Below are 12,293 nucleotides of genomic sequence, written 5' to 3'. Positions count from 1 at the left end.
AAATTGTTGTAAGTCAATATGCTATAATGTTGATTGTAAATATTACATTCATTATTTTGAAATTGTTGTATATAATGTCTTTTTTTTGTGTAATGAAAGATGAACATTAATATAAATTTAGGATATAGAGCATAAACTTAAAATCAAACCCTATATCAAAATACAAATTGATGTAAAGCAATATATGCACAATTGTAAGCTATAAACTGAATGTAAGCTAAAATCTAATAAGCAATACCGACCTAAATACCGACCTAATGCAATAAACAATGTAAATTGAAACTAAATGTAATTGTAGCTAAAAGATTATAAGCTATATAAACTAAGTGTAAAAAAAAATATAATTATATTAAACCTTAGTATTCAAATGTAATATGCCCAATCTTAATAAGTAAAAACTAAATAGAATGCGTCAAATTATATTAAACCTCAAAAAGAAAATGTAATGTGCTAAAATGCACTAAACCTCAACTCAATGTAATGTGCTATTTTTTTAGTTTTAGTTTTAATATTAGGTTTAAGTTTAATAAATATAATATAATATAATATGTTTCTATGTTTATATATAATATAATGTTTTTAGTTTTAGTTTTAATATTAGGTTTAAGTTTAATAAATATAATATAATATAATATGGTTTTAAGTTTATATATAATATAATGTTTCATAGAAAATTTAGCTATTATACCATTTTAGGTTTAAGTTTATAAGTAAAATATAAGATAATATAATATAATATGATGTTTTTAAAGTTCTATAACAAATTTTTATATTAGTTTATGATATAATTTTTTAAGGTTTTAATATTATGTTTTATAACGATAATATATTTTAGGTTTAGATATTATGTTTATATAATTAGGTTTATAATATTAAATTTAGGTTTAATAATTGTACTATATCTTTTTAAATTTTAATATTATGTTTACTCAGTTTTAATAATTATATTATATCTTTTTAAGTTTTAGATGTTATATTTATTAATTAGGTTTATAATATTAGGTTTAGGTTTAATAACTATAATATATTTTTCTAAGTTTTAATATTGTGTTTTTATAATGATAATAGGTTTTAGGTTTAAATATTAGATTTTAGTATTAGGTTTTATATTAGATCAATCATGGTTAACAATGATAGGTTTGATAAGTTAATTACATCTACTAATGTGGTTGATATACTTTAACAGGCTTATGGTTAACAATGATCTGTCATGGTCAACCATGGCTAGTCATGGTCAACCATGTTCAACAAGGGTCAACTATGGTTAACCATCATCATCTAAGGTCAACCATCATCATCAACTATGGGTTTATAATATTTGTTATTTTTGTTTATTAATCCCTTGGATTTATAATATTAATCCCATGTGTTTATAATATTATTACCTTCAATTGATTAATCACTTGATTTTATAATATTAGTAATCCCTTGTTAATCCATTAGGTTTATAATATTAATCCCTTGGGTTTGTTAATCTATTGGGTCTATAATATCATGATGTTGAGATGATATAGAAAATTTTTTGACATTGTATTGTGACAAACATTATCTCAATGTGCCAATCAATCTAATAATGATTGTCGAAATCTTACATTACATTACAATATATTCAATGTTGCAATGTGACATTACAAAATTGGGGTTTAATACGAGGTTTTAAAATATTAGAGTTTATAATATTGGGTTTATAATTGGTTTAATACTAGCGCCTTAGGTTTATAATCCATTGAGTTTATAATATTAATCTTAGGTTTATAACCCCTTGGGTTTATAATATTAATCTTAGGTTGCATATTCCTAGGGTTTAATATTAATCCTATTGTTTATAATATTAATTCTAGTATTTAATATTAATTTCTTAAGTTTATGATATTAATCCATTGGGTTTATAATATTGATCTCTTTGTTTTATAATATTAATAATCCCCTAGGTTTATTAATACCATAGGTTTATAATATTAATTCATTAAGTTTATTAATCTCTTAGGTTTATAATATCGTGATGTTGGAATGGTACATAAATGTGTCAAATATTGCATTGCGATAAACATTGTCTCAATGCGACAATTAATCTAATAATGATTGTCGCAATGTGACATTACAAAATTAAGGTTTAATATCAAAGTTTATAATATTAGGTTTCTAATATTGGGTTTAAAATAATGGGTTTAATATCAATGCCTTAGGTTATATTCCCTTGGGTTTATAATATGGATCGCTTAATTTTATTGATCCCTTGGTAATATTAATAGTCACTTGGGTTTATTAATCCCTTTGATTTATAATATTGATAATTTGTTAGGTTTATATTATTAATCTTGTTGGTTTATTAATCCATTAGTTTTATAATATTAATACCTTCGATGATTAATCACTTGATTTTATAATATCAATAATTCATTGGCTTTATTAATCCCTTGGGTTTATGATATTAATATTAAGGTTTATTAAATTAATGTTGTTATATCCCTTGGGTTTATAATATTAATATTAGGGTTTATTAAATTAATGTTGTTATATCCCTTGGGTTTATAATCCTTTGGGTTTTTAGTATTAATCACTTTGGTTTATAATATAGATCCCTTGGGTTTATTAATGCAAGGGTTCTTATTCCTAGGGTTTAGTATTATTCATAAGGTTTATAATATTAATCCTTGGGTCTAACACATGTTTATTTTAGGGCTTATAATATTTATTTTAGGGTTTATATACCTTAGGTTTATAATACCAAAGGGATTAATATGTCTCATTATGAAAAATATTGACTGCATATGAAAATAAATCATGGTCGACCATGGTGCAAAGTCGCATAGTGAGAAAGATTGTCTCAATATGAAAATCAACCATGTTCGGCCATGATAATTCTAGGTTTTACAATATATTTATCTTTGGGTATTTAGAAATTAGGTTTATAATATTCATTCATTGGGTGTAATATTATTGCCTTGGATTCATAGTCCTTTGGGGTTTTATACCCCAAGGGACTGTACAGTCAACCATAGTAAGCCATGTTTATTTTAGGGTTTATAATATTTATTTTAAAGTTTATATACCTTAGGTTTATAATATTAATCCCTTGGATTTAATATTATTCATATGGTTTTATAAAACATTGGGTTTTTAGGGTTTATAATATTTATCCCTCATTTAATATTATTCCCTTGCATTTATTAATCTAAGGGTTATTATTCCTAGGGTTTAATAATATTCATAGGGTTTATAATATTAATTCTTGGGTTTAATATAAATCCCCTTGGTTTATAATCATGGTAAACCATGGTCCAACATCACATTGTGACAAAGATTTTCTCAATATGAAAATCAATCATCGTCCAATGTTGCATTATGACAAAGATTGACTACATATGAAAATCAATCATGGTAAATCAAGGTGAAACATTGTATTGTGACAACGATTGTCTCAATATGAAAATTAACCATGGTCAACCATGATAATTCAAGGGTTTACAATATTTATCTTGGGGTTTATATACCTTGGATTTATAATATTATTCCTTTGTGTGTAATATTGTTCCCTTGAGGAAAATCGTAATCGAACATCAACGTAGGGTGAAAAATGCTCTGATGCGAATTACTGCCCATCGCAGCCAAACCCTAACCAACGGCCGCCCCTGACTGCTTTCACTGCTACAGCCGCCGCACCCCTGCTGGTCAATAGCAATGGAAATGGCAATAGGAGGGGAGAGCTCTGCTTCCCCTCCAAAAAACTCCACAAGTTCTGACAATACCAAGTACGCACAGCCTCTGCGCCCTTCTGGTGCAGGCCCAGACGCAAGTCAAGACGGACATCGGAAGACTGAGGCCAGGATTCATACGGTCCCGACAGGAGAAGACGATGTTGACAAAGAGATCCACGATAAAGCTAAGGCGACTCAGCCAAAGACAACCTCAGCCACTTGTATCCCAAAAGCTGCTGAACCCATCAAGGTTGACCTGCCCAGCCACCGCATCAATGGTGAAATCCAGTACATGTAAGATCATGCACTCATAGGAAAGTTTCTAGGCTTCTGGCCTACGGAAAAAGCCTTACAAGGTTGGATAGCTTCAAAATGGAAGCCCAAAGGACAAATAACTCTGCAACTAGGACCAAAGGGCTTTTTTACAGCAATCTTTCATTGTATGGAGGACAGAGTGCGGATATTCGAAGGAGGTCCGTACTTCTTCAACTCTTCAGGCCTCTATCTCACAGAATGGAAGCCCAGATTCAATCCCGATAAGGAAGATTTCAGCTGGGCACCGGTCTGGATCAGGATGTACTCCCTCCCAGCGGAGTACTGGAAAGAAGAAACGCTGGCGGATATAGGCAACAAACTTGGCACCTTCATCCGAGTCGCGGCTGAGACAAAAACTCGCAAATACACCTCATACGCCCGGATCTGCGTCCAGATGCATCTGACCAAAGCTCTCGCTGATACGGTAAAACTCTGTCACGATGATTATGAATGGACTCAACCTTTAGATTATGAACACATTCCCTTCCGCTGTCGTAAGTGTCATGAGCACGGCCACCTATTCCGTGACTGTCCTTTAAATTCCCAGTCCAAAGCAGCTGCTGCTGTCTCTGATAAAGACTCTGAAGGTTTTACCAAAATCCCCAACCGCCGTAGGCATGCCAAAAAGAGTCAGTCAGTTATGGAAACCACTCTCAAAGCGGACCACCAGAACAAATTCTTTGTTCTTGCAACGCATGACAAACATGATCATCCCAGTTCTGAACCCCCACTCAACCCCTCTTCGCCCTCTTCCTCCCTCCTTCACTCAGATCCCTTGCTGCCCTCTGACCCTGCTCCAATGAATCCCACTCCAAGCCCCTCTTTGGAGAAAGGTAAATCTGTATCAAGTCTCAGTCCCCTCTCTTTCTCACAAGAGAAACCCTCAGTGGATAATAAGCAGCAGGACTATGACATGGAAACCGATGCTACTCTGGCTCTCAGTCTTCAGCAAGAAGCGGATGAGGAAGTTCTAGGAGAAACTACTGTTATGGAAGAAGATCAGGCGGATGTCAATATAGATGGATTAGACATCTTCACACTTGAAACGGCATGCAAACAGAAAGAATACAACTCTATTCAACCCTGGCAAATAGACAAGCTGGAAGGAGTCTTAGCCAAGGCGCAGCATAATAAAAGCCTGGGCATACAGGGAGGCAGCCTTTGGGATGGAAAAAAGGTACTCAAGGATCTCAAGAAAAGGGGAAGAAAGACAGACCTACAGCGTACCATAGCAATAGGCGAACTACTTATGGAATCGGGGCGATTCCCTAAGTTGACAAAGTTCTACAAACCCAAATCACAGTTTACATGAAGTTAATATCCTAGAATGGGAGAGGACTCAACAGCCCCTCAAAACACAGAATGATCAAAAATTTGATTCAACAAGAAAAACCAACCATAGTTTTTCTGCAAGAAACCAAAAGCAGCACTGATGCTATTGAACGAATCCGTGGCAAAGTTTGGGCAGGAAGCAGGGCCATCTCTGTAGATGCCTCCGGAGCCTCAGGTGGTTTAGCTATCTTATGGAACCCACAGATCATCACACTATATGACTTCCACGCCACCCTCCATCTCATTCAAGCCTCATTCCACCTCGTTGGCACTGGAATACATGGTCATCTCACAAATGTATACTTTCCTCAAATAATTCAGCAAAAACTAGAACTGCTGGAAACGATCTCTATCCTCAATGAAAACAGGCAATTCCCGCTATGGATCGGAGGCGGCGACTTCAACATAATAATTTCCATGGCAGAGAAACAGGGAGGTAGAATCAGGCTCGACAGTGACAGTGAAGGCCTCAAAGAATTCATTCAAAACAATCAACTTATGGACATACCTACCTCCAATGGAATTTTCACCTGGACAAACAAGCGACGAGGTATTCATCACATAGCCTCCAGACTTGACAGATTCCTTCTCTCTGACAATGCAATCCATCTGGGAGGGGATTTCAATGCTTCCATCCTCCCCCAAAGCGGTTCTGATCACTGGCCAATTTTGCTACAATGGACCAGGCCAGGTAACCGATGCAACAGACCCTTCAGATTCGAAGCATTCTGGCTAACAAACACCACTTTCAGGAAGGTAGTCAGCGATGCATGGGCAGCTTACATTCCGCCAGAGGGAGCCAAAATGTATCAATTCCAGCAAAAGCTGAAAAATCTGAAATATGTCCTCAAAGTGTGGAATCGCACAAGTTTTGGCAACATTCAGGAGAAGCGCTCACAATTGGAACAGCAAATGCGCAAGCTCCAACAAAATCTCATTCTTCAAGGCAGAACAGAAGAACAAGCACAACAGGAACAGGTACTTTGGAACCAAATCGAGGAACGCAGGAAGCAAGAAGAAATACTCTGGCGGCAAAAATCGAGAATCAACTGGCTCAAAGAGGGGGAGAAGAATACAAAATTCTTCCATAAGGACACCATTCAAAGGCGAATGCACAATAATATAGCGTTCATCAACAACCAACAAGGTGAAAGAATTGACGAGCATGAGGACATGGAAAAGGAATTCACAGGGTATTTCAAGGAAATCTTAACGGAACCCATTGCGAACAGGGATGCAGCAATTAGAGCCATCACGCAGCATATTCCAAGCATCATAACTGAGGATCACAACAACAGATTACTCCAGCCCACGACCCTGCAAGAAGTTGAAGAAGCCATGGCTCAACTCAAGGACGGAAAAGCGCCTGGTCCTGATGGCTTTACAGCCAATTTCTTCCACGAATTCTGGGACCTCATCAAAAATGAAGTTTGGAACCTTGTTGAAGAATCCAGAAGTATGCACTGGATCCTCCCAGCCCTCAATACCACCTTCCTAGCTCTGGTTCCCAAAGGCGAAGAACCCAACAGGCCGGAAAACTTCAGACCAATCGCATTATGCAATGTCATATACAAGCTAATCTCAAAGGTCATTGCAAATAGGCTCAAACCTCTCCTACCCTTGCTCATATCTTCGGAACAAACAGGATATGTGGAAGGACGGCAGATTATGGATGGAATCATACTATCAAATGAGGTTATATACTCTTTAAAGATTCTTAAGAAACCAGGTATGATTCTAAAACTCGACCTCTCCAAAGCTTTTGATAAGCTTAGTTGGAATTTTATTCAGAAAATGCTTTTAGCCTTTGGCTTCAGTGCAACATGGACCAGGTGGATTATGAATCTCATTACCTCTCCCAGCTTCTCTGTTCTTTTGAATGGCTCTCCCTCTTCTCCCTTTCGACCCTCTCGCGGCATTAGACAAGGGGATCCTCTCTCTCCTTTTCTCTTTGTTCTAATGGCAGAGGGTCTCAGCAGACTTCTCAAATCAGCTATTGCCTCTCAAGAGCTTAAAGGTATTTCTATCCATGGTCTCAATCCGCTGTCCCATCAGCAGTTCGTGGACGACACCATGTTATTTGGTCATCCATCCTCGAAAGAAGCCTCAGTGTTTAAATCTCTCCTCTCCCTTTACTCTGATGCCTCAGGCACCTCCATCAATGCCTCGAAGTCGCAACTCTTCTTTTTCAACACCCCCCCCTCCACACAAAGGAATATTGCCAGAATCCTGGGATTCACCATTTCCCATCTGCCATCTAAATACCTTGGAGCACCCCTCTCAGACTCAGCTATTAAACACGCTTCATGGCGGTCTCTCCTTGATAGGCTGGAATCAAAACTCTCTTCGTGGACCTTTCGTGCTCTCAACATGGCAGGCAGATTGGTCTTGATCAAGTCTGTCCTTCAAGCTATGCCGCTGTACCTCTTCTCCACATTGGCAGCTCCAAAATGGGTCCTTAAAGCCATTCGTAACCTTCAGCGCAACTTCCTATGGGGCTCCACGGGCAGAAATCGAAAATGGGCTCTCGTTAATTGGAAAGAAGTGTGCAAACTCAAAACAGAGGGCGGACTAGGGCTTCGAGATCCACTTCAAAGTAACAACACTATGGGAGCCCGAATGTGGTGGAACTGGCTCTCCAAGCCTCATTCACCTTGGGCACGCTTATGGCAAGAAAAATATGCTCTGGGAAGTCAATGGCACGATCTCATCAGAATTAACTCCATCGCCCAAGGCTCTCCAATCTGGAATGCTGCAAAGATACACAGCCGCTTCATTCAGGAACACAGTTTCTGGGAAATCCACTCCGGCACGTCAACTAAGTTCTGGGAGGATTCGTGGCAGCAGCTCCCCAAAATGGCAAATCTATTCCAAATGCCACTCTGGCAATCTTATATGCAGCAAGAAAACCTCATTCAGGTTCATCAGTTCTGGCAACAAACACAGCATCAAGGATACCAACTATGGAGACCCGCAAACAGCTGGCAAAGGGACTGGGCAGGTGAAACTTACTCAGACTTGGATCAGGAACTCTCACAACGCAGAATTCGCTACTCCAACCAGCAGGATAAGCTCAGATGGGGTCACAAGCACAAAGGTACATTCACCACTAAAGAAGCACATCAGCTGCGCTATTCAGACACCCAAGGGGATCAAGACCAAATTTGGGCACGAGTCTGGCTTCCAGGGCTATGGCCTAAAATTTCAACCTTCTTATGGCTGCTCAGTAAAAAGCGCATTCTTACTTGGGATAATTTGATAAAACGGGGATTCATTGGGCCTTCTAGATGCCCGAATTGCAATCTTCACACTGAGACAATCAGCCATCTAATGGAGACCTGTCCATTAGCAAAACAACTCTGGGAGAAAGTGGAGAAATGCAATAAAAGAACAACACCAAGAGGTGAGGATGTAATGGACAATATTAGGAACTGGGACAAGAACCCATTCAAAAGCCAACTTCTCAATACCTTATGGGGTCTAATTCCAGGTTTTCTGTACTGGCTTCTCTGGAAAGAGCGCAACTCTCGAATCTTCAACAACACCTCCCGGACAACAGACGCTCTGTGGCTTATCTACAAAAGAAATATCCAGGAAACCTTAGCCATAAGAACCTAGTATGACACTGACATGCCAGAAGCGCAACAAGAGAGGGATATTTTTAAAGAATGGAATCTTGACCTTTCAGCCTTTGCAAAGGTCATTACCCGTCCCCCTCACAGCTCCACCTCCCCGTCCTCCTGGTCCCCACCAGCTTTCAACTCTTTCAAGCTCAACTTTGATGGGGCAGCAAAGGGTAATCCCGGTCCGGCAGGATTCGGAGGAATCATCAGAAGTCATACAGGAGCACCTCTGCATATCTATTATGGCTCTCTAGGCAAAGACACTAACAATGTAGCGGAGATGGAAGGACTTTGGCAAGGGATCTGTTTAGCAGAGCAACAACACTTCTTCCCTCCTGAGGTGGAAGGTGACTCTCTCATCCTAATCACTGCAGCCAAGAAAATTCAGGCAGGGGCGACAGCGGTCAAAGTAGCAACCAGCTGGAGACTTCTAAGCAGGTTGGAATCCTTGGAAGCGAAGCTTAAAAATCCACATAGCATTACCTTTCAGCATGTGAGACGAACAACAAATTAGGTAGCCGACAGAATGGCTAACCAAGGTGTTTCTCAGACTTCACCATACTTTTCAGGCTCCCTGGACATAGTTGAAGATGAACAACTCAAAAAAGACTGCATCGCCTTGGTGCAAAAGGATCTCTCCCTCTCAGATGCGGGTGGTTATTAGTTATAAAAGGTTTATGGCTCGTCAGCAGGGCAAGTGTCCGCCCGGACAAGCCACGTACACCAGGAGGACTGGCCCTAAATGTCACAACACGCAGCATTTAACGATGAAAGTTATGGTTCGTGGCAGAAGCGTCCCTTCGACATTAACTACTCGCCTTGATAACTAGAACATGGCGCTTCAAAGCCACAGGTTCTCGGACATTCTCCCGCATTTCACGTTTGCTCCTGCTCTGGTCTTGAGGGAGGTGGCGGTGGCTCACTGTATTGGCTCCTATTCGGGTTCTGAGAGCGACTGTGGCGGTTCAGAGGCCTTCGATTCAGGCAATTCGGGGGCATACCCGCAGTCTGGTAAAGAGATTGGGAGCTTGGCGGTGGTGCAAACCTGCTACCCGCAATCTGGTTTAAGGTTTGGGAGTCTGGTTCTGAGAGAAATTAAGCGTAAGCATATTTGCTACCCGCACAATTCCAGCATGCAGCGAGAACGCCAACGAGGAATCAGTAGGCGTGGAAGTTATAGTGGCAGGGCCTCGTCTCAGAGGCATGCCCCCTCTCCCTCCTCCTCAATTGAAGTTTCTTCTGAGCGCAGACGAACCAGAGGAAGGCCTCCGGGCAGAGGAAGAGCGGCGGAATTTCAAGAGCGGATGGAATGTGGGCACTCTGAGCACCCAATGGTAAGATACCGCATTCCATGTACATTGTCTAATTCCACTTTCTTTGTAACGGTTTCGGTGGAGCACTGCAGCAATCCATGGGGTGAAGATGAGGCTCCTCGTGCCAGCCCTCCGCGGATTCCTGGGATGGCACCCACAGTTGACATGCAACTTCCCGCCATTGACATTCTGCGCCCTGTTCAAGACAGCCTCTCCCCAGATCCTGGAGCAGGCCCAAGTGAACCTGTGCAGCGCAACGTTGGAAAGGACATCCACCAGCCTCCCCGTTGCAAGATGGAGGACGACCCGCACTCCACTGATGATGAATAGTACGCCCAGCTTCGCGCTCCAGGTTTCTCAGCAAGGAATTTTCTCTTTGTCTGCTCCCACCGTTATCTTATATGTGTCTGCACTTTGTCATTATGTACCTCTGTTCTTCTCTGTTACAGTGTCGGCTATCTACAGTTGTTTCAGACTCCATGTGTTTCAGTCTCAGCTAAATATGTATGTCGGTCTCATGAATGTCGATCTGGTATCAGTCTTTTGTAATCCTGGAAATGAATATTCCTGAGTCTACTGTCAGTCCTACGACAGGAATTACAGGGCCTCGGCTCTGTTGTAATACTGCTGATGTAATTTTTGCTTTTGCTGTAATATAATAGCTCAGTCTTATTTAGAAAAAAAAAAATATTGTTCCCTTGAGTATAAAATTTTTCTCGTGTTTATAATCCCTTGGGTATATTATTCCCGTGGGTTTAAAATATCAATCCCTTGGGTTTATTAATCTAAGGATTCATATTCCTAAAGTGTAATATTATTCATAAGGTTTATAATATTAATTCTCGTGTCTAATATAAATATCTCGTAACAATCATTAAAAAAAACATAATATTTATATTTTTTAATAAATAATAAAAATAATTAATTAATGGATTAAATATTATTAATTAAAAATGAATTAAATAATAAAAATAATTATTATTATTATTTAATTAATTGTTATTATTATATAATAATAATTGAAGGTGGTTGTAGTAGTTGTTATATATATATATATAATTATGGTTAATTAATTAATTAATTAATATTAATATTTATTAGTTAATAATTATATTGAATTCAATGAACGATCAAAATAAGAATATAGTTATATTAATTAATAATAATAATAAAATAATATTAATAAGAATAAGAAATAATAAATAAATAGTAATAATACTAATTATTTTAAAATGGTTTACATTATAATTAATTATTAATATAAATTAATAATTATTTTTTATTATAATAATAATATTTTTATTGTAATAGTTATTTTTTAATATTATTATTTTCATTATTATATATTTATCAATATGAATATTAATTTTATAATTAATATTTGATTTATTCTTTTGAGTTTGTAATTTTTTGGGTTTTTAGTATTAATTTTTTTGGTCTATAATATCAATCTCTTTGGTTTATTAATCTAAGGGTTATTATTCCTAGGGTTTAAAATTATTCATAGGGTTTATAATATTAATCCTTGGGTCTAATATAAATCCCCTTGGTTTATAATCATGGTGAACCATGGTCCAACATCACATTGTGACAAAGATTTTCTCAATATGAAAATCAACCATGGTCCAATCTTGCTTTATGACAAAGACTCACTGCATATGAAAATCAACCATGGTCAAACATGGTGCAATGTCGCATTTTGACAAAGATTGTATCAATATGAAAATCAATCATGGTCAACCATGATAATTCTATTGTTTACAATATTTATCTTGGGGTATATATACTTTTAGTTTATAATATTATTCCTTTGTGTGTAATAGTATTCCCTTGGGTGTAAAATTATTCTCTTGGGTTTGTAATACTTTGGGTTTTTAGTATTAATCTCTCGGGTTTATTATTCCTGCGGGTTTATAATGCTAATCTCTTTTCCCGAAGAAAAAAGAGAACTTTTTATTAAGGAAATAAAAAGTTACATTGCATATGCTGTGCATTTCTGTTGCTGCTGTTTG

At 37.7% G+C, this 12,293-nt stretch overlaps 1 protein-coding gene across 1 annotated transcript; it reads left to right on the top strand.

The window, feature by feature from the left end:
* Window positions 1-5,762: 5,762 nt before the first annotated feature.
* LOC149180241 (uncharacterized) lies at window positions 5,763-8,963 on the top strand. The gene is made up of 3 exons (XM_089413819.1): window positions 5,763-6,323; window positions 6,528-6,801; window positions 7,150-8,963. Exons 1-3 carry the CDS (start codon window positions 5,763-5,765, stop codon window positions 8,961-8,963), a joined length of 2,649 nt encoding a protein of 882 aa, XP_089269945.1.
* Window positions 8,964-12,293: the final 3,330 nt, after the last annotated feature.

The sequence above is a fragment of the Pinus tabuliformis genome, chromosome 3_2, assembly GCF_031772625.1.
Source record: "Pinus tabuliformis cultivar Carrire ecotype Pingquan chromosome 3_2, CPIR1, whole genome shotgun sequence".
Classification (NCBI taxonomy): domain Eukaryota; kingdom Viridiplantae; phylum Streptophyta; class Pinopsida; order Pinales; family Pinaceae; genus Pinus; species Pinus tabuliformis.
This window is presented reverse-complemented; position numbering and strand designations above follow the sequence as displayed.

Bases quoted from the DNA above. Each gene is read 5' to 3' on its own strand.
- LOC149180241 (XM_089413819.1), top strand. From the start codon at position 5,763: ATGGCAGAGAAACAGGGAGGTAGAATCAGGCTCGACAGTGACAGTGAA. The intron at 6,324-6,527 runs GTACTTTGGAAC...GACATGGAAAAG, and splicing joins AACAAGCACAACAGGAACAG to GAATTCACAGGGTATTTCAA. The intron at 6,802-7,149 runs GTATGCACTGGA...AAATGCTTTTAG, and splicing joins CCTTGTTGAAGAATCCAGAA to CCTTTGGCTTCAGTGCAACA.